The sequence below is a fragment of the Prionailurus viverrinus genome, chromosome B1, assembly GCF_022837055.1.
Source record: "Prionailurus viverrinus isolate Anna chromosome B1, UM_Priviv_1.0, whole genome shotgun sequence".
Classification (NCBI taxonomy): Eukaryota; Metazoa; Chordata; class Mammalia; order Carnivora; family Felidae; genus Prionailurus; species Prionailurus viverrinus.
In genome coordinates this window covers 70667352-70691237 of record NC_062564.1, presented here as the reverse complement: position 1 = coordinate 70691237, position 23886 = coordinate 70667352, and the positions used below count along the sequence as shown (strand labels likewise).

The 23886-nt window shown below is 36.0% G+C and overlaps 1 protein-coding gene across 3 annotated transcripts in view; it reads left to right on the top strand.

The window, feature by feature from the left end:
* GRIA2 (glutamate ionotropic receptor AMPA type subunit 2) overlaps window positions 1–23886 on the top strand; it is a 159717-nt gene that overhangs the window by 98154 nt on the left and 37677 nt on the right. For all 3 annotated transcript variants that reach the window (XM_047856027.1, XM_047856026.1, XM_047856025.1), the window contains exons 5-6: window positions 3056–3109; window positions 8386–8547. In XM_047856027.1, the coding sequence (XP_047711983.1) occupies window positions 3056–3109; window positions 8386–8547 (216 nt within the window). The remainder of the gene's footprint in view (window positions 1–3055; window positions 3110–8385; window positions 8548–23886) is intronic.

Below are 23886 nucleotides of genomic sequence, written 5' to 3'. Positions count from 1 at the left end.
ATTTCATAGGAGATTCTCATTAAAACTGAATTTTAATAATAGTCATTAGTCTTTTGTTTAAAGAATTTATGTATTCATGACTCATCATATTAAATGTTGGTGAAAGCCGTTTTGAAAATAATTATTTCTAAAACTAGAAGAGAGAAACTATAAGAGAAATTGGGAATACATAGAATGTAATGTTTTGAAACAAATATACGATGATTAAATACATGTCTATATGGACATCCGTTCAAAATGTACAGAGATTTTGCACATGCATGTTATTTGTGTTTTCATAAGACACTTTTGAATGTATTAAATGAGTGTGTACAGTGGTTGATTGCATCATTCAGCAAACATTTATTTCAGACATCCTCTGTGTCTAGAATGAGAGATGCAAAGAAGGAAGAAAGAGTGGTAACTTGGGGCACCTGGGTGGCTCAGTAGGTTAATAAGCATTCGACTGCAGCTCAGAACATGATCTCATAGTCCGTGGGATCAAGTCCCACATCAGGCTCTGTGCTGGCAGTGTGGAGCCTGCATGGGATTCTCTCTCTCTCCCTCTCTCTCTGTCCCTCCCCCACCACTCTCTCTCCCTTTCTCTCTCTCTCTTTCTCTCTCGAACTTAAAAAAAAAAAGAAAGAGTGGTATTTGTACCCCATGAACTTATTGTTTAGAGATGAAGACCAATTTTACTTGTCATATTAGAGTATTACAATTTATACAACAATGTGGTCAAAGAGCCTAGAAGAGAAAAACTATCTTAACAGTGGTAGGAGGATCAATGAAGGGTTCAAGCACATACTGGCAGCATGTGTCTGGCTTGGGTTCCTTCATTTACTCATTCAATACATTTCTTTGATTTTCTAATGTTTGCCAGACAGGCACCGTGTAGATCCAAGAAAGTAATATTAAGCAAAACAGTCAAAACCCTGTTAAGGTGAATATTTATGATATATTTACAGAAATTAATGCATAAGTATAATAACGGTATATCTGACAAATGAGAACAGGATGTTATGAAAAAAACGACAGAAAAAATTTAGATTAGGAGATCATGGAAGGCCTTTGGGGAAAACAGTTTACCAAGCAAAAAGTGAGGTTGAAGTCCATTTCAAGAAAAGGAAACACTGTTTACTTATTCACTCTATTAATACTTATAGGAGAACAGAATTGCTGAAACTTTATTTCATAATAGCTTAAAGTTAGAAAGAATCACTTTGTTGATTATGCATGTTTTATCATTCAATAAAACCTCAGAGTTATTTATTTCTAGTTGTGGTTAGATGGGAAAGACCTGATCCATTAGAAACATTGAGAAATCAATATAAATTTGCTATTGTTAGTGCAATGCTAATGATTATTGTAAAGCAAAAATGTGAGTTAGTATGACCAGCACTAATTCCTATTTACGGGTAGAGTTAGTGAATTGTTGTATCTTCCCGCTTTCTCCCAGGGAACACTTAACTCAAGTAAGGGCTACTGGTAGCACCGTTTATACAATGTTCTGTTGTTGTTGTTGTTCCCAGAAGAAAGACATGCATGAGTCAGAAAGTAGAATTAACAGTAAGCAGAATCAACAGATGTCAGTAGGGTATGTGAGGGACACAATCAACTCAATTCAAGTGATGCTAATTAATATATTTTTCATCCAGAAGGACATCTGTTCCTTCAATACAGAGGGTTCATTTTCTTGAAAAAGGTGATTTAGTTTACTTAAAAATGGGTTAAAAATAATACAAGCCCTAACTCTCTTCCAACTAGCTATCACTTAACCTCAAAGGGATATCTGGTGGAATGCTTCCTAGGATTTTGCCCTTGTTCTTTAACTAAATGCATTGCTTTGGAGTACCTGACTTTGTCCAGGATAAGAGAAGGTCAGAGAAGTCTTCTCCCAGGAGGTAACATTGGGTTGAGATTCCTTGTGCTTGTAGCATTAATAAGACAAATGATATGATAGTGGAAAGAGCTTTCCTAGCAGAGGAAATAGAATATATAAAGCCCTGAGGTGATGGAAAGAATCCCTTTTGTGCACAAAATTACTGAAAAACAGGGCCGACGAGGCTCCAGTGTAAAGAGTGGTAAAAGCCTGGAGAAGCTTGCAAGATCATTGGACTTCTCAGCATAAATTAAGGATTTTGTCTCTTAACGCTGGAAGCAATGGGAAGCCACCAAAACAGTTTAATTAGGCAAATACGCTAATGATTTGAATGCTTGTGTATAGCCCAGGTATTTCATGCTTTCCATTGATGTGACACTTTTCTTAAAAATAAAAATTACGTTTTCATACCTAAGTGCTAGGACTACCACATGACCATTTTACCAAATTCAACTCTCTTTAGTTGATGTACAGGTCAGTGAAAAGTCACATTGATTCGGTAATATCCCAAACTGACGTGAGCATTACCAAAATGACCACTTGTTCCATGATGTGTGTATCTCACCATTGATTTTTGACTTAGATTTGTGGAGAAATATTAGCTTCTCTGATACTTTGCTGCCTCGAGCTGGAAATAATAATGTTCATTGGAACTAAATTATAAGCAATTCAAGATTCTTAAGATGGGAATTTTATTTTATAGATTCATATAAGAATTCTTTTATATACTTATTAATATTTTTTAAATGTGTGTACTACTATAAATTTGCGTGTCAGTGTGTGAATATAAAATCTCAGATGTTGGTTTCAGCTGTTTAAGGGTTTAATGAAAAAATAGCTTTTGTAGGAAGAAAACTATGGCTTATTATGGATTCATACATGTTTTTAGTTTTATATTTCTTAAGATCTTGTGATCTTATTTTCACTATTGACAAAACTGAGGTAATTATGTCTGTTTAGTTATTGACTTCTTGAAAGAAGTGATGATAAAGCACTAAAATGTATTGTTACCTTTTTCTGAGAGAAATAGTCACTGTTGTGATAATTATATCTTGTCAACTATGACTCCTCATAGAATATCAAAAAACATAGTAGATAAAATTCTATTGTTTTTTGCATTTGGGCCATAACATCAATAATTTTACATTTATGTTATTTGCATTTATTAAATAATGGTTTCTTTATCTTTGTTAGGTTATTACCATTGGAAAACATGTTAAAGGTTACCATTATATCATTGCAAATCTGGTAGGTGAATTAATTGATATTTATTATTTTAATAGAGATGTTTATTAGTTATAAAATAGTTGTGAATGATCAGCATTTATCAGTGGTATTTTTAAAAACATATTGTGATTCTATTAATCAGTTAGAAATGATATTTTTCTGAATTTGTTATGTTTTGGATTTATTTCCTATTTTACATTTTCTAATCAATCTCCTATTATAAATTATGTAAGAAATTAGAGAACGATATTTGACAAGTTTATAAATTGTCTTAAAAAGCATATTTAGTTATGGAAAAGTTTCAAAAATACATAAAGCTTAATTATTCAAACTTCCTCTTGGTTTTCATTGTCATGGTGTTTTTACATTTTTCCTTTCGTTCATTCCTTTAAAGTTTTTAGTATATATAATATTTGAAATAAATGCCCATTTGTGAGAATATCTCAGTGAAAAATTAAAGCTGGAAATGTCAAGAATATTAATATATTATATATTATTTATTTCTGATTATATACTTACTATGTAAGAAACACAATGAAATTGAATTCCTATAGCTGATGACTTTTTCATTGGGATTTCTGTCAGATTATGATTATGCTGAATATCCAAGTGGTTAATTGTATCTCTCTCTTAAATATAATCAGAGCCCTTTAGAATTATCATTAGACATTTTTTTTTTTCAAAATAGGTTTTAGATCAGCAGTAAAATGGTCTTATGCCTTTATCACTGCAAAGGTTTATGTTCTTTAAAGAGGTATGATCTTCCTTGATGAGAATACCACCTTCCCCAACCTCTGAAAAATAGTGGGAAAAGGAGGGAAAAAATAAGAGCTTATTCTAAAAAGCATAATAGGGCTTGGGAAAGTTTTCATATCTACATAAGTGTAGATTTATTTCATGGTTTCTGGAATATCAGATTATTGTACCAGAAGACATTATTGTTGGTAATCATGGAGGAAAAAAAAAAAACACCTCACAACTGATAAATACTGTTTTCACTAAAAGGTGGCCGCAGTGATTTAAAATATTAAATCTCAAACTTACATGCTACTGCTAGAAGTTGGTTGTTCAGGTAAAAATTCTGTTTGCCCATGAAATGGCTAACTACAATAAAATTCATCAGAACTTACCCATTAATATGTTATTACAGATCCTAAATGACTTCCCACCTGAGCAGCCAGGGTTAAAATAGATAAAACTCTGTATTCACTCTTTTCAGAACTACATTCTGTGCAGGGAACAGCCTGGACAGTTAGTCCCCTGTGTGAATTGTGCCATTTGATGAACAACACAGAGCCACATTGAAAGCCGTGATCTTTAAAAATGTCCAGATGGAGAAGATTATATTGGAACATTGAGAAATAATGACAGAAGGTGGCTCATCAATTTGAGAGTTGATATCTGATTCTATGAAAAAGGAAAGAAATGTACGAATGACCAAAGTAAAAAGATTAAAAAAAAAAATCAAAAAACAAGTTCATGCTGCTGTCATGCTTCTAGGGAGAAAAGTGCCTAATACTTTATCTGAATTCAAATTGTGTTCCTCCTTTTCTGAATACTTGGTATCTTCACCATATGGAACTTCTAATGAATCAGTAAATTCAAAGAATCTGAGAAAAGCTGTGGTTTCTGAGAACTAGAAGACATTTGAAAATTCCACTGACATTTCAAATTGAAGAATGCCATTCAGAGTGGAAGCGCTTTGGTCTTCCAAAATCTTGATTGGAAATGTCCCCTTTTTCCTATCCAGTGTGTGTTGAGAGTTAAAGGTGGTGGTTACAAAAGATAGTAAAGCCCTTTAGATACCACTGTTGATTAATTTCCTCAGGAATTGGTAAATGCTTGATTAAGCTCCCAAACACAGGTTGTGATTAAGTTCTTGATACAGCGCTTAAGAGGATGATTTGTGCATAATGTGACCAAGAAGTGGGCGTAAAGGGATCTACTTTTCATTTCCTCAATCCATAGATATGGACAAAAAGTGCTGCAACCAACCCATCCCTCCCAGACTATCTGCCTTACAGTGTGAAGCACATTCATCAGGGCGCCTCCCCCATGCATATGGAAATTCCAATAAAGTTTTTTTAGTGTCTTACTCTTAAATAGCCGAATAGAATTAGGCATTTGTGAAAAGTCTGGGCCATGAAGGATATAATATAAAACAAACAAATAAACAAATGAATGAATGAATGAATGAATGAATAAATAAATAAATAAAAGTCAAATAAACAAAAACAGGGCAGGCAGATAACACAAGACAAATGTTTAAAGTTATAATGGATATCTGCAGAGAAATAAAATATATTTTATCCAAAAAGAAGAGAAAGAGTGCATTATGAAAAAGAAAAAAAAAATCAGAGAGTAAGAAAGAGCTATGGGAAGGTAACTTTTTTTTTCCTAAGGTAACAAGTAAAATTATGTGACTTTGAAGATCAGCTTAAGAAAAGTCTTTACGATTATGTAACAAAATGACAATACCGTATGAAATGCAGGGAAACCTGTAAAGGGACTTAGACATTTACTCTAAAAGTTGCAATGTGGTAATAATAGGCATTCTGGAAAGACACAGTAGTGAAAACGGGGGTAAGAAATTGTCAAAGAAATTCCCAGTACTGGATGACACAAATGTGCCCCTTGAGTACAGAAAGCAATGAAAGAAAAGAGACTTCCTTTCATATTTCAAAGAAGATGTCATCATGACATTTCAGGGAAAGATAGATCTTAAAGATTTTGGACAGGTGGGAGGTGTAGGCAGAGAGGGGTACAAAGGAGGTCAAAATTTTGTATTTATTACAAAAAATAATTAGGAATAATGACATTGTATTTTTCAATAGAAACAATAGAAGTCAGAGGAACAATGTCCTCAGATTATAAAAGTTTGAACTGAAAATTCTGTACTTAGCCAAAATACTAATCAAGTGTCAGAGCAAAATAAAGATATTTTGAGGGGCGCCTGGGTGGTGCAGTGGGTTAAGCGTCCGACTTCAGCCAGGTCACGGATCTCGCGGTCCGTGAGTTCGAGCCCCGCGTCAGGCTTTGTGCTGACAGCTCAGAGCCTGGAGCCCGTTTCAGATTCTGTGTCTCCCTCTCTCTCTGCCCCTCCCCTGTTCATGCTCTGTCTCTCTCTGTCTCAAAAATAAATAAACGTTAAAAAAAAATTTTTAAAGATATTTTGAGACATTCAGTGTCTCAAAAAACTTACCTCCAGTGTGTCTCAGGAAACTATTGAGGGCTCTGAAAGAAGGGAATAAAACATGAAAGAATAGTAATCAAGGCAGCCAGATTCGGAACTAGTCAGAAACATGGTGAAGGGACACTCCAGGGTATTGTTGCAGAGAAGACGGAAAGACGAGCCAGTTCAGATCACAGCGTTTAAGAAGTTCTCCTGTAAATTAAATATTCAGAAAAAAAAAAAAAAGAGAAGCAGATTACTTGATATGTTTGAATATGTTATTTAGAAAAGGAAAGATTTACTTGTATAAACATGAAAAGTTCCCATGGAGCAACTGGAAAAAACTAAAGATAGGTATATAGAAAACTATAGTAAGTAGTGAAAACTGTAGTAGTGAAAAACTGAAGCAATTATTTTTTTAAATTTTTTTTTCAACTTTTTTTTTAATTTATTTTTGGGACAGAGAGAGACAGAGCATGAACGGGGGAGGGGCAGAGAGAGAGGGAGACACAGAATCGGAAACAGGCTCCAGGCTCCGAGCCATCAGCCCAGAGCCTGACGCGGGGCTCGAACTCGCGGACCGCGAGATCGTGACCTGGCTGAAGTCGGACGCCTAACCGACTGCCCCACCCAGGCGCCCCAAAACTGAAGCAGTTATTAATGTGAGAATGAAATACCTTTCATGAAGGAAAATGCAGCCTCAGCACATTATCTGGCTTTGCTCTGAATAACAGAATTGCAAATATGAAAAGCATGAATGTGAAATGGATGAGGAGGTAAATGTGGATGAATTGCATACTCATCTGACATAAGCAAAAACTCAATAAAAAATATCTAAAATGGATAAATTAAGAAAGCATATGTGGGGACGCCTGGATGGCTCAGTCGGTTAAGCCTCCGACTTTGGCTCAGGTCACGATCTCATGGTTTGTGGGCTCGAGCCCTGCGTCGGGCTCTGTGCTGACAGCTCAGAGCCTGGAGCCTGCTTCAGATTTGGTCTCCCTCTCTTCCTGCCCCTCCTCGTGCTCTGTCTCTATCTCTCTCTCATAAAAAAAAAAAAAAAAATTATAATTAAAGAAAAAAAAAGAGAGCATATGTGTCATGCAGAAATATGGAGATAAATATATGACAAACAAAAATTATTGAAATTGATTGTTTTGAAGCAGCTTAATTGAAACGGGGTTGGGCAGAGCAGAGAATCAGCAACTTTTGTTATATATTTTTTTTGCACTGTTTGCATTATTTTGATAAAAAGAAAAAACAAAATCATGAACCAATAACAAAGTAATTATCCTTCTTTACACAAATATATTAAAATATACTTTCTTAATATCAATAACAAAGACAAGATTCTCCTATATTTTGGATCCAGGGATAATTTCAATCCTTATGCACAATAATAAGGAGTAAATGTATGAGGTGAAAAAGTTAATAATTGTGATTTGTTAAAATTGTGATTTCATCTTGTGATTTCATCTTTGAGAGAATACTCTCAAATTGAGATAGAATTTATGACAGCACAAAATTTGAAATCAATGGAAGTACCACATAATAATAGTTTTAGTAATGACTGAATTCATTCTAATAATGCAAGAGATTGATTTTTAAAATTTAATACATTTTATAAAAAATTAAGTTCCATACTTAATATGAAATTGTTTGACTGTTCTCAAATAATGACTAGTCATTTAGTACCCTCCATTCTTATTTTAAAGGTGTCTTATCACCTGAGAGAATGAACAATTTTAATAAGAATAACTTGCTCACAATGGTGTAGCTCCCAGAGAACTAGCTTTACGTTATTAAGTATCTGTAACCATGCGGTAGTGCTCTGTTGTAGAATCAATAAATAAAACCCGTCCTTATCCATGGAAGATTTCTCAATAAAATGGAGAACTTTTATGTGAGTACAACCAATAAACATTCATTGATTAAGGACCTACTGTGATTACAAGATGATAGTAGGTATTGGTGCCGAGTACTGGCTGATAGATGCATGAAACATTTCCTATAAGCTTTTGATCTCGTGTGCTCTTTGACATCTGTAAAACCTCAATGTATAAGTTATTTTGTAAATGTTCTCTTTGATTCCTAATGGAAAGCCTGACATGTGTTCTATGTCTAGGGCTTTACTGATGGAGACCTATTAAAAATTCAGTTTGGAGGTGCAAACGTCTCTGGATTTCAGATAGTGGACTATGATGATTCCCTGGTATCTAAATTTATAGAAAGATGGTCAACGCTGGAAGAAAAAGAATACCCTGGAGCACACACGACTACAATTAAGGTATGTGTCTACCTACCAATATGTACATCTACCTCTGTGTCTATGTATTTATATATCTGTATCTGTATCTGTGTCTGTCTATATCTAACTGCTAGCAAGTAGCCTGTTCTCTGCAACACTCTAGGAAGATAAAAATCTGTTTGTTCTAGTACTTATAAAAAATGCAATGCTTCATGCAACCAAACAGAGAATCTTTGAATTCTAAATGCAGTGCACTGTTCTGTTCGGAGCACTACCCAGATTCATCTTTTATTCTCCCCATGGAGACTTTACTTGTTTATTCAGTGTATTTTATTATGTGTCCACCTGCATACATATATTTACCTCCAGATATTAAATGTCTCTGCTGTTGATAGGAAGGTTTGTTTGTTGTTGTTTTCTTTTTCTTTTTTGGTCATCTTATTGAGAGCAGAGACAAGAGTGGATCAAAGAAAGAGTAAGTGGAATGAGATGATCACATTCTTTATGCAAGTAGATTTTTGAAAATTAAGAGCTTCAGAACATAATGCAAAGTATTTCAAAGGCATAATGATTGCGTTTGCTTGTTTGTATATTATTAAGCAGATTGTGTATTGACCAGTCAGGGACAGTATTATTTCATTTGCTCTCACAGTTATGTTTATACATCAGAGAGAGGTCTTCTTGTTTTCTGCACATAATGGAAAAAAAAAAAACAGATATGGATGTTTGGCTTTAAATTTGGGTCTGGCTGTGAGACTGGTCCTAGGTAAGGATTGAAGTTCTCTACTTTGGGGTATATAAATGGATCCTGTTAATTTTAAGTTAAATTCCAGACAGCATCTCATAGAATGTTAAAGAATAACCCAGAGTTCATTTTTTTTTTCTCAAAACTGTGCGGCTTCTTGTTTAGTGACTTTGACTCATACTCCACATTCACACTGCTTATAACAATATTGTGGGCTTGTGGGAGTGCCGTCATGTAGCAAGGCTGATGAGGAGGAAAATGGACACCTAGTCTTTTCGTTGATGTCAGGGTACATCTACACCTGTGCTCAGTAGAAGTCTGACTGCTGACCCTTGTTCTGTGGAATTGCAGGTTTCTACCCCTTCCAAGATGGTGCCTTTTTAGCTGTCAGATGGACATTGCATGTGGCATTCATCCCCAAATAGAACTAACATGCTCCTTTTGAATACTCTGGTAGTCATCATGTTCCTCCACTGCTGCCTATTGTGAGGAGGATGAGAACAAAATGAGATGATTATTGTCCCAAGGAAGTTGTATCATTATGGAAGTTCATGGGTCATGCATCAAAATACAAGGCAAACTTGGGGTATGAGACATCTTTGGCAATGCATTCTATTAACAATCTTGCCAGATTCTAGCTCCAGATTTTGCTCTGTTGGAAGCTTGCTCCCTTCCTGCTGTAGCATTTCCCCCTGTAGTGCCTTTCTTTCAGCTGCTTCTGCCAAGTTTCAGAGAGATCGTGATGGCCCTTCGGTGTGCAAACAGCATACATAGGGTTATAAGTTTAAAAAAATGTAGGTTCTGATTCAGTGTTTGACCCCAGTTAAAGATTCAACACCATTTACAAAGACAACACAGCTTTGGAAACAAAGGCTTCCATAGGAGACACATTTTTTACAGCCTTTGAAGCTTGAAAAAAATTAGTCTGTGCAACCAAATGGCTTTGGGTAGGAGTTCATCTCAACACAGACATATTGCTCATTTACTAAAGCACCAGGGACTGAATTAAAGAAAAAAAAAAAAGCTCTTTGATAATCTGTAATCTAATGGAGGAGACTAACATGTCAATAAGCAAATACGGTAAAGGATGATGCATATAAAATATGCCATCTCCCTGCATACGATTAGGACAATATGGGGGAAGGGATGTGAAGGAGGGCTCTCCGAAGATGGGGCATCTGAGCAGGGATGTGTCTGGAGAAAAGGGTGTGCCTGTGTGAAGGAACCTGTACACAGACTCAGAAGTGACCCAAGGGCATGACTGAGTCAGGAAACTGTATTTGTTTGTTTCTTTGTTTGTTTGTTTTTCCACTGTAGGAATTAAAATATTTGGATTGGGTGGGAGAGGGACATATTGTGGGAGTTGTCAAGAGATAAGCCTCTTCAACTGTCAACAGAGGTAAAAGGTAGGGATTAGAAAACAGGGCTTTCAAGATTTTTTCTGCTTCCATGGGCAGAAGAAAGGAAGAAAGGCCATATAGGGCATGATATAGCATTTTCTAATACAAACAAGTAGCATATTTTCAATATATGATCTGTTTAAGGAAGGAGAGTAAAAATATTTCCCAATGAGATTATTTATTTTTATGTTGTCTTTGGGTCATTGTACCAGGTACATTGCCTGATCATTTAAATCACATTTTATTATTACTACAATAAAAATTTAAATTATAGGCATAAAAATCTGCAAAAATGCAATTCATTACATAAAATTCTCACTATGGCTAGGCTTTGGAAATAATATTGCAAATTATAAGAGTATTAAGTAAATCATTGTTTTAAAGTCTTAGTCTTCTCCAAAAGTTAATGAAACTTCCATAGTTTCTTAATTAAAATCATTCTTATTTGATGAATAAAAGTAAAATATGAATGTTTCAATATCAACACATGTCAATAACTATGAAATATAAATTACAAATGTTAAATTTCTTCATTCTTATATTCTGTACAAAAAATAACTCTAGAGTCATGGCACTGAGATTTTAAATCTGGCTCACCAATTCACTAATTTCAGGCAACACTCATTCATTCATTTATTCATTTATCAATTCGTTTATCCACTCAATACTTATTTATTGAGTTTTTACTCTGCAGACTGGCACTGTTCTAGGTGTCAGAGAAATGACAAAGTTCTAGTCTTTGGGGATTTATAGTCTTCAGACTAGAAACTAGCAATTGCCTTTTAGCAAGGATGGAAATTGTCTTAATGACATCCCAAAGTCAATATATTCTAAACTAAACTTTTGATTTCCCACTGCTGCTCCCTCTTCAGCACCTGCAAACTTCCTTCAACAATCTTTCTACCTCATGTGATGACAACTCCATGTTTTCAGTTGTTACTTGACCAAGAACTTGGAAATGGCCTTGACTCCTCTCTTTTCCCTGCAGTCCACATCCAATCGTTCAGGAAATCCTATAGGCTCTGCTGTACTTCTTAACCCCTCTTCTGTAACCACCCTAAATCGATCACCATCGTCTCTCTGCGAGGATTATTGCAATGGTCTCCTAGACTGGTTTCCCTGATTCCACATTTGCCCTTATCTTTCATGTTTGTGGTCCTTTTAAAACATAAATTAACATTATCACTGTGCTGCTTTAAGCCCTCCAATAGCCCTCTGTTTCACATGGGGTAAAAGCCAAAGTTATCTCTTTGAGGCCCTAAATACTCTGTCTCCCAGTCACAAGTGACTCATCTCTTGGCATTCTCCCCCTTGCTCATGAAGCCTCAGCTACATTAGCCTTTTTGGTGTTTCTTAAGCACAGAAGGCACTTAGGGTCTTTGTGCTGGCTATTTCCTCTTCTGGACTGTTCTCCCCTAAATATCTGCATGGCTAAGCCTACGTCACTCTTCAGATCTTTGTTCAAATGCTATCTTCTCAAGGAAGGAAGTGGCAGGCTTTCTCTTTAAAATTGCAATCTTGGGGCACCTGGGTGGCTCAGTCAGTTAAGCATCATACTCTTAATTTCAGCTCAGGTCATGATCTCACAGTCATAAGATAGAGCACCACATCAGGCTCCCTGTTGAGCATGGAAACTGCTTGGGATTCTCTCTCTCTCTGCCGCTCCCCTGCTCGTCTCCCTCTCTCTCTCAAAAATAAATAAATAAACATTTAAGAAATAAATAAGTGGGGCGCCTGGGTGGCGCAGTCGGTTGAGTGTCCAACTTCAGCCAGGTCACGATCTTGCGGTCCGTGAGTTCGAGCCCCGCGTCGGGCTCTGGGCTGATGGCTCAGAGCCTGGAGACTGTTTCTGATTCTGTGTCTCCCTCTTTCTCTGACCCTCCCCCGTTCATGCTCTGTCTCTCTCTGTCCCAAAAATAAATAAACGTTGGAAAAAAAAAATTAAAAAAATAAATAAAAAAAAAGAAAAAAAAGAAATAAATAAGTAAAATTGCAATCTCTCCATCCATCAGGGTATGTCCATTGCTAGCTTTCCCTGCTCTAGTTTTTGTCATGATTACCTTCTAGTATACTGCTTTCATAATTAATATATTCATTACATTGTTCATTGTCTGTCTACTCCAACTTGAAAGTAAGTGCCACGGGGACAGGGATTTCTTTGTTGTTTGTTTACTGATATATTCCAAGCTCCTAGAATGAGGCCTGGCACATAGCTGCTATTTAACAAAGGCTTTAGAGGAAATCAAAGATACTGTAGTAGTACCCATAATAAGCTGGTCTACTCCAAGGTCTGAAGTAAGAAAAGGCTTTTTTGAGGAAGCAGTAGTGAATTCAACACTTGAAAGGATGGTAGGGGTTAAGAGAGAAAGGACAGTGGCTCCCCACAGAGAAATAGGATATGTAAGGTTCCAGGGCACAGAAAATGTAAATATTTCCATAAGGCCAGAGTCTGGACAGAGGTGTTTTGAGGGAATTCAGACAAATACTTCTTTAGAAATATGTGTTAGCCAGGGGTGCCTGAGTGGCTCAGTCAGTTGAGCGTCCTACTTCAGCTCATGTCATGATCTCACAGTTTGTGGGTTCAAGCCCTGTATTAGGGACTGTGCTGACAGTGCAGAGCCTTCCTGGAATATTCTCTCTCTCTCTCTCTCTTTCCCGCTCTCTGCCCCTTCCCTACTCATACTTTCTCTCTTTCTCAAAATAAATAAATAAACTTAAAAAATAAAAGAGAAATATGTATGATCTAGATTTTGTGTGCCCTGTAGATTTACGAAGGAATTTTTTATCCTATTCAGAGAGCAATAGGGAACAACCAGAGGAGAATGAATATCGTGTTTTGATACAAGAAGATTACTGACTACACTACCTGGGTGACAACAGGTTGTAGCCTGTGTATGTGATGGTCCGGTAAGCTTTTAGGAAGATATCACAAACAATCCAGGGAATTCTGAAATGTGGTCATAGCATAAAGATGGAGGGAAATTAATGGACTTGTTACAATTGGCAATTCTTTCAGATCTTCTTATTGGCAAAAGAAATGATTATTGCAAGACTCATGATGATTCTTCTATTATATAGGAATATAAATCCAGTTGAGAGGTATTTGTGGGTTAAAAACAAGACTCTGAAAGGCAGTCTGTATCTTTGGTATCTTACTGGCCCCACATCTCATACACTAGTTTGCACACAGTAGACACATAGATATTTATTGCAATGAAGACTAATGAAATGAAAAATATAAATTCTGAAAATAACAAATCACTAAGAAAGGAAAAAAAGTAGTTATCATTGTTATGAAATTTGGTTAAAATTTCTGCTCTGGCATTTGTTATGTCCCTTATTCAGCCCTGGCGGAAAAGTAGTGTTACTTTATTGGTGAAATGTAGAATGACTGTAGTCATCAGACATGAAGCTTCTCGATTTAAATGGGACAATTCAAGTGAGCATTTTGCTTTCCATAAAAAACGTTCCAGAAGAGGCAGATAATGAAGATGATTTGCCACTATCTCAAAAATAATTTATAAACACTTCTATTGTTAGATAGGTTTTCAGTATTTTCAGTGTCTTCAACAACTTGCCGGATTACAACTACCCATTCTATCTTGTCACATCGACAGTTTGAACCTTAGTTCAATTTTTGTGTCCGTAATGTTCTGCTGATGTTAAGGAATTCAACAATAATACGTGACTGACATTTTTGTGGCCCTTTAAATAATGACTTTCCCACCAGAATCTCATTTTACTCAGGAAACGACTGAAAGCACAGACCCAAACTTTTTTAATTGCTGTCCTAAGAGAGTTATTAGGCCTGTCTGAAAATAGCATCATCTTTTTCAGTTTTGTAATTAGCACCGTGCATTATATAGTACCCTGGTGACTTAATAGAATTAATTCTGCTTCTTGAACATTTTAACTGACCAAAACCACTGCTAACACGTCGGTGTCCCCTACTCCTACTATTATTTTGCCACACAACATCCTAGAGGTTTGATATGTTTAGTTCCTTATATTGTAGGTTTAATTGATTGACTGATTTTTTTTGTCTTTTTATTTTATTTTAGTTATTTATTTTTTAATATAATTTATTGTCAAGTTAGCTAACATACAGTGTATACACTGTGCTCTTGGTTTTGGGGGTGGATTCCCATGATTCATCACTTACATAACAACACCCAGTGCTCATCCCAGCTAGTGCCTCCTCAATGCCCATCACCCATTTTCGCCTCTCCACCGTCCTCCCATGGACCCTCAGTTTGTTCTCTGTATTTAGGAGTCTCTTATGGTTTGCCTCCCTCTCTGTTTGAAACTATTTTTTCCCCTTCTCTTCCCCCATGGTATTCTGTTAATGTTTACAGCAGTGCTTTCAACAATAGCCAAATTATGGAAAGAGCCTAAATGTCCATCAACTGATGAATGGATAAAGAAGATGTGATACACACACACACACATACACACACACACACACACACACACACACACAATGGAATGTATGCAATTGGCAAAGAGAAAGAACGAAATCATGCCATTTGCAGCAATCTGGATGAAACTGGAAGGTATTATGCTGAGTGAAATAAGTCAGTCAGAGGACAGATATTATATGTTTTCACTCATATGTGGATCTTGAGAAACTTAACAGAAGACCATGGGGGAAGGGAAGAGGAGAAATATAGTTACAATTAGAGAGGGATGGAGGCAAACACAAGAGACTCTTAAATACAGAGAACAAACTGAGGGTGGATGTGGGGGTGGGGGAGAGGGGAAAATGGGTGATGGGCATTGAGGAGGGCACTTGGGATGAGTAGTGGATGTTGTATGTAAGCCAATTTGACAACAAATTATATTTTAAAAAAGTTTCTCAAGTTCCACATATAAGTGAAAACATATGATATCTTTCTCTGACTTATTTCACTTACCATAATACCCTCCATTTCCATCCACGTTGTTGCAAGTGGCAGGATTTCATTCTTTCTCATTTCCAAGTAGTATTCCATTGTGTGTGTGTGTGTGTGTGTGTGTGTGTGTGTGTGTGTATGTGTATATATATATATATATATATATATATATATATATATATCTCACATCTTCTTTATCCATTCATCAGATGATGGACATTTGGGCTCTTTCCATAATTTGGCTATTGTTGAAAGCACTGCTATAAACATTGGGGTACATGTGCCCCTATGAATCAGCACTCCTATATCCTTTGGATAAATTCCTAGTAGTGCTGTTGCTGGGTCGTAGGGTAGTTCTATTTTTAATTTTTTAAGGAACCTCCACACTTTTCCAGGGGGGCTGCACCAGTTTGCATTTCCGCCAACAGTGCAAGAGGGTTCCCATTTCGCCACATCCTCTCCAGCATCTGTCGTTTCCTGAGTTCTTAATTTTAGCCACTCTGACCAGTGTGAGGTGGTATCTCAGTGTGGTTTTGATTTGTATTTCCCTGATGAGGAGTGATGATGAGCATCTTTTCATGTTAGCCATGTTCAGTTAGCCATTTGAGTTGTCTTCTTTGGAAAAGTATCTATTCATGTCTTCTGTCCATTTCTTCACTGGATTATTTGTTTTTCAGGTGTTGAGTGTGATAGATCAGGTATAGATTTTGGATACTAACCCTTTATCTGATATGTCATTTGCAAATATCTTCTCACATTCTGTCGTTTACCTTTTAGTTCTGTTGATTGTTTCCTTTGCAGTGCAGAAGCTTTTTATCTTGATGAGGTCCCAATAGTTCATTTTTGCTTTTATTTCCCCTGCTTTCAGAGATGTGTCAAGCAAGAAATTGCTACAGCTGAGGTCAAAGAGGTTGTTGGCTGCTTTCTCCCCAAGGTTTTGATGGTGTCCTTTCTCACATTTAGGTCTTTCACCCATTTTGAGTTTATTTTTGGGTGTTGTGTAAGAAAGTTGTCCAGTTTTATTCTTCTGCATGTTGCTATCCAGAGACTGGTTTTTTTGTTTGTTTGTTTTTGTTTTTGCTGTTTTGTTTGTTTCCATAGAATACTTTCCTGCTTTGTCAAAGATTAGTTGGCCATACATGTCTGGGTCCAATTCTGTGTTCTCTATTCTATTCCATTGGTCTCTGTGTCTGTTTTTGCCAATACTATACTGTCTTGATCATTATAGCTTTGTAGTAGAGGCTAAAGTCTGGGATTGTACTGTGTCCACATTGGTTTCCTTATTCAACATTACTTTGGCTATTTAGGGTCTTTTGTGGTTCCATACAAATTTTAGGATTGTTTGTTCTAGCTTTGAGAAGAATGCCGTTGCAATTTTGATTGAGATTGCATTGAATGTGTAGATTGCTTTGGGTAGTATTGACATTTTAACAATATCTCTTCTTCCAATCCATGAGCATGGAATGTTTTTCAATTTCTTTGTGTCTTCTCCAATTTCTTTCATAAGTTTTCTATAGTTTTCAGCATACAGTTCTTTTACATCTTTGGTTAGGTTTATTCCTAAGTATTTTATAGTTCCCGGTACAATTGTAAATAGCATCGATTTCTTGATTTTTCTTTCTGTTGCTTCATTATTGGTATATAGAAATGCAACCCATTTCTGTATATTGATTTTATGTCCTATGACTTTGCTGAATTCATGTGCCATTTCTAGCAGCTTTTTGGTGGTCTTTTGGGTTTTCCATGTAGATTATCATGTCATCTATGAAAAGTGAAAGTTTGACTTCTTTGCCAATTTGGATGCCTTTTATTTCATTTTGTTGTCTGATTGCTGAGGCTAGGACTTCCCCAAAGCCAGCAGAAGAGAATTAATAAAGATTAGGGCAGAAATAAACAATATAGAATCCAAAAAAAAAAAAAAACAGTTGAACAGAGCAATGAATCTTAAAGCTGTTTTTTCTGAAAAAATAAACAAAATTGAAAACCCCTAGCCAGACTTCTCAAAAAAAAAGAGAGAGAACCCAAATAGATAAAATCATAATTGAAAGAGGAGAGATCACAACCCACACAACAGAAATACAAACAATTATTAGAGAATACTATGAAAAATTATATGACAACAAACTGGACAACCTGGAACAAATGGACAAATTCCTAGACACCCACACACTACCAAAACTCAAACAGAAAGAAATAGAAAATTTGAACAGACCCATAACCAGCAAAGAAATTGAGTCAGTTATCGAAAATCTCCCAACAAATAAGAGTCCTGGGCCAGATGGCCTCCCAGGAGAATTCTACCAGACATTTAAAGCAGAGTTAGTACCAATCTTTCTCAAGCTGTTCCAAAAAAAGTAGAAATGGAAGGAAAGCTTCTGGACTCATTCTATGAAGCCGGTATTACCTTGATTCCCAAACCAGTCAGAGACCCCACTAAAAAGCAGAATTACAGGCCAATATCACTGATGAACATGGATGCAAAAATTCTCAACAAGATACTAGCAAGTTGAATTCAACAGTATATTAAAAGAATTATTCACCATGATCAAGTGGGACTCATTCCTGGGCTGCAGGGCTGGTTCAGTATTTGCAAATCAATCAATGTGATACATCACATTAATAGAAGAAGGGATAAGAACCATATGATCCTGTCAATAGATGCAGAAAAAGGATTTGACAAAATACAGCATCTTTTTTAATAAAAACCCTCAATAAATTTGGGATAGAAGGACATACCTTAACATCATAAAAGCCATATATGAAAAGCCTACAGTTAATATCATCCTCAGTGGAGAAAAACTGAGAGCTTGCTGAGATCAGGAACACAATAGGGATGTCTACTCTCACCACTATTGATTAATTGATTTTTAAAATTTATTAGTTTAATTTAATTTTTAAGAGAGACAGAGACAGTGTGAGCGGGGGAGGAGTGGAGAAAGAGAGAGAGAATCCTAAGCAGGCTCTGTGCTATCAACACAGAACCCAATTTGGATCTGGAACTCAGGAAGCCATGAGATCATGGCCTGAGGCAAAACAAGAGCCAGAGGTTTAACTGACTGAACCATCCAGGCACCACTTTATAGTCTGTGGTTTAAAAAGTGTGTATATGGCTGAAATAAGCCCTTAAATTAAAATTTTGATATGGATATTTTATAAAAAGTGATTGAAAAATAATGCATTGCACTATTCAAATGTATATTATGGCATTAAATCATACTACTTTGTAAATGTGTATTACAGAATTAAAAAGGCACTACTACTATATAATAATAAGTCTCAATATCTGGGTTCATCTCATTTCCACATTCCTTCATCTATAAAGGGAATAAATTTAGGTGATCTCAGCTCAGATTCCTCTAATGCCATGATTATGTGAAGTGCTGATTAGGCATTCGGTAAAACATACATGAACAGTTCTAATTTTTGCTGAATCTGTGACACCTCAAATGGTTCCTTTGTTTCTCAAAAATTGTAGGGGCGCCTGGGTGGCACAGTCGGTTAAGTGTCTGACTTCAGCCAGGTCACGATCTCGCGGTCCGTGAGTTCGAGCCCCGCGTCAGGCTCTTGGGCTGATGGCTCGGAGCCTGGAGCCTGTTTCTGATTCTGTGTCTCCCTCTCTCTCTGCCCCTCCCCCGTTCATGCTCTGTCTCTCTCTGTCGCAAAAATAAATAAACGTTGAAAAAAAAAATTAAAAAAAAAATTGTAGTGACTTGCAAGCAGTCATCTCCGAACTCCAGAAATTGAAATCAAATCCTAAATAACCTGGGAACATATCTGTTTTCTTCTTACTGGATTATAAAAGATAAGGAACTTTCACGTTGTTAGAAGATTCCTAGAAAGTGGGGAGACTCAGGGAGGAATTTATGCAACCAACAAAGTAAGAGATCTGCCTCTTAGAAAGTCTCTTCCAACTGATGGGTGAATCAAAACCAGCTTTTTTTCCATCTTGATGAACCTAATTAGTTTTATCTGGAAATTTGGGTTCTTAAGTGAATGCAAAGTTTTAGAAGGTTAAAAGTATTGGTCGTTAAGCAAGACTTTCAGTCAGAGTCAGTAGCCCAACTGGATAATTTAGGAAAAAAATATGTAGTTTTTTAATGTATTCCTTTCACATGAAAAATCTTTCTTCATGGTGGACTAAAAATTATTATTATTTTTTTTTTTTAATTTTTTTTCAACGTTTATTTTATTTTTGGGACAGAGAGAGACACAGCATGAATGGGGGAGGGGCAGAGAGAGAGGGAGACACAGAATCGGAAACAGGCTCCAGGCTCTGAGCCATCAGCCCAGAGCCTGACGCGGGGCTCGAACTCACGGACCGCGAGATCGTGACCTGGCTGAAGTCGGACGCTTAACCGACTGCGCCACCCAGGCGCCCCCTAAAAATTATTTTTATTATTCAGGAAGAATAATAAGGGATGTTAATTTTGATTTCTTACCAATGGAGTTGGCTTTTTCACCCGTGGAAATGTGATACAGCCAGTGTGCTTACTAAAGATGTTGATTATTTTTAAATTTTGTAATTAAGATTTAACTTTTTTAGAGCAGTTTAAGGTTCACACTAAAATTGAGCAGAAAATGCTAAGAATTTCCATATACCTCTGCCCCCAGACCTGCATAGCCAACTCCAATATCAAGTTCACTCACCAGAGTGATTCATTCGTTAGAATTGATGACCCTGCTTTGATATATCATAGTTGCCCATAGTCCATAGTTTACATTATGGTTCATCTTAGTGTGTGCATTCTGTGGGTTGGCACAAATGTGTAATAACATGCTTCCATCATTATAGTTTCATAGTGAATATTTTCACTGCTCTGAAAATCTTCTGTGCTCTATTTATCTCTCCTCCCACTCCTAGCAAACACTGATCTTTCACTGTCTCCATAGTTTTGCCTTTTCTATAATGTCATATAGTTGGATTCATACAGTATCCTGCCTTTTTAGATTGGCTTTTTTCACTTAGTAATGTACATCCAAGTTTCTTCCATGTCTTTTCATGGCTTGATAGCTCACTCATTTTTAGCACTGATAATATTCCATTGTCTGCATGTACCACAATTTATTCATCCAAACATTTACTGAAGGATATCCTGGTAGCTTCAAATTTTGGCAATTATGAATAAAGCTACCGTGAATATCTATGTGCTGGTTTTGAGTGGAAATATGGTTTAGACTCCTTTGGGTAAATACCAAGTAGTGCAATAGCTGGATCATATGGTAAGAGTATGTTTAGTTTTGTAAGAGACTGCTAAACTGTCTCCCAACGTGGCTGTACCATTTTGTGTTCTTACCAGCAACAAATGAGCATTCCTGCTGCTTCACTGATGCTGAGTTTCTGTGATGATATCATAACTTTATGCAGTAAAGTTTCAAAGGGCACATGTTCAACAAGTTTTACACAGCCTTATCACAGACAGCTCTGGAAAAGTCCAGAGTGCAATTAAATTTGAAATTAATGCAAATGAATAAACTTAAGTTTATAATATATCTCCTAATACTGTTCATTTTTTTATGGCTCTAGGTGATTCTTGGTCATTGCCCAGAATATATAAACAAACAGAAAGACTCTCTCAAGTTTTTCTTATAGGTTTACTTATTTTTCTTAGAGCTCATCATTTTTGACCATTTTGATAAGTTTGTAAAATGAAGAAATTGAGAGGTATATTATAAAATTCTTTAGGGAAATATCATTTGGTGTATAATAACTTTAATCAAATAAGGGATGCCACTTAAAAATGAGTATATAAAATTTTTCATGCCATAAAACTTTTAATAGCCCAAAGTATGTTACACAAGACATTATTTTTATGGAAAATAATTGGTGTTAAGGAAATTTTTAAAATGGTAATTTGTTTGGACAATGAATGTTCTTCAGACAAAGCTAAACTGGGATTGTCACTGCAGGATTTCTCAGGGCTTTTAATACGCCAATGTGAGAATAATTTTCTGAACTTATTGAATCATAGACTGTTTTGTAGGTTAGGATAGTGGTTTTCAAAACATCAAAACAAGCTAGTTTTATACCCGGACAGATAGTAATACAAGGAAAAAAGAAAGCAAACACACTGATTAATAACTTGTATTTTTTAGCACATTTTATAATTCACCTGGCTTCTCATTTCCTATAATTCTACTCATTTGATGTGGTGTTTGCCAAACAAGGGGACCCACTGTCCCAGTGTGCTTGGTACTGAGGAGTTTCCTGGGATTGCAGACTTTCTGCTTAAAATGGGGATACTATCACCAAACCAGGCTGGTTGAGCACCGTCATTGCTCCAGAAACACAGAGATCTGAATTCAAACTCCACCTGCCTTATTTGTGACCCTGGGAAAAATATACCATGTTAACTTGAAATCTTCATTTCTAAAACTGAAATAAAAATATTTGTTGCATCGACTTTTTAAAAAGGACTTGCTAGGAAACCACTCAGCTCAGGTTTGGCATGTAGAGAACTAGGTCGACATGAATTCTTTCTCCCTCATGAGCTTTTCCAATACTACTATGACATAAGAGAGACATTGCTTTCCTTATTTCATTGGTAAGAAACCTTGGACACTCTTACTTTTCTTAACTTGCCCAAGACAACTGAGTAGTAAATGATAAAATCAGGACTTAGGCTCTGTCTTCTGATGTTCCATTCAATGCTTTCTAAACTATATACAATCCAATTTCAAATGTCAAGGAAAATTTCAAAAATGACCATTCATAGCAAGGTTTCTAACACTTTCATTATACCTAAAGCCTAGTACTTTTTCTTGGAATAATTGTTTTGTTTGTTTTAGCACAGTGCAGATAACATGTTTAGGAGGAGGTGCTATCATAATAATGACCCATAAAATGTTATATTATAGCCTATTTATCCTTTTTGTATGTTCATTGAATTCTAAATGTACATAGAACTTCTTTTTATTCCCTCTTTTTCGACTGTCAGAAAACCGTTTTCTTGTCCCAGTGATTATGGTCATGTATTATTGAATAGTGTCTGATGACTATTGGGCATAACAAACATGTTTAAAATGTGTATTTCATTTTATATTTGAAAAATAAGTCTCAATAAATCTAATTTAAAATGGAATAAAAAGTGCATTTGGAAAATGGACCATAAAAACGTTTCCCAGATTTCTTCTTTAAAGTGTGGATATGATGCAATTGTGATATGAGCGCTGCAAAACATAATGGCCCCAATGAATTATAAATTTCCAACTCAGTTGAGGGATTTCACAGAACATAAACACCGGGGCAGAGATGATGCATTTGTTTTCAAGGAAGGAGATAGTTACATTGGCATCATGTTCCCTTCCAATTAATTTGCACCTAGTTTAGTGAATGGTAGAATAAAACTGAAATATCTAACAATCCAATCAAAAATATGAATATATTTGTTTAGAAAAATAAACGAGCCACATATGTGGCACATAAACAAAAAGGAACTCTGGAGACAGTGTCTGTTTATTTTCTCTCAGTCCAGAATTGTGTTTCTATGATTGTGACTTTTAGTTAAGAATGATAATAGGCTGGAGACTTGATTAAATTTGAACATTTGAAAAAGGTTGAAAGGATTTTCTCTTCTTAGTATGCTCATGCTCTGAATCATAATTGTAACATGCTGCACAGACCTAAATGCTTTTAGTTCATTCAACCTAATATTATTTTTTAATGTAGTTCACCAACATCTATAGACCTCTAAAGCATTTAGCAGATGACTTTATAGATTTCTCATAGTAATGTGAGCAAGCTGACTCAAAGAAGATTTTGGCTTTTAACTATTATCGTAACTTTTTAGTAGACATTGCAATACTTCTTTTTTTACACATCTGATTTATTCAATTTAGCTCTGTTTCCTATTCAGTGCCCTAGACTTTATTTTAAGAATCACACTGTCAATGAACTAACTGATGTAGAAGAAGGCAAATTAATCATTTTTTTTTCCTCTAGGAGAATAGAAACAAACATATATGTATGCCAGATAAATTTTGGTGTGTTATCTTATTTCTCCAGGTCTTTGCTTAAGTAGATATGATATAAAACAGTGCCTTTGATATAATACAGGTTTTCTTTTTTTTTTTTAATTTTTTTTTTTAACATTTATTTATTTTTGAGACAGAGAGAGACAGAGCATGAATGCGGGAGGGTCAGAGAGAGAGGGAGACACAGAATCTGAAACAGGCTCCAGGCTCCGAGCTGTCAGCACAGAGCCCGACGCGGGGCTTGAACTCACGGACGTGAGATTATGACCTGGGCCGAAATCGGACGCTCAACCGACTGAGCCACCCAGGCGCCCCTATAATACAGGTTTTCTTAAAAGAGTCCATGAATATTCTAGAACACTGGGAAAAG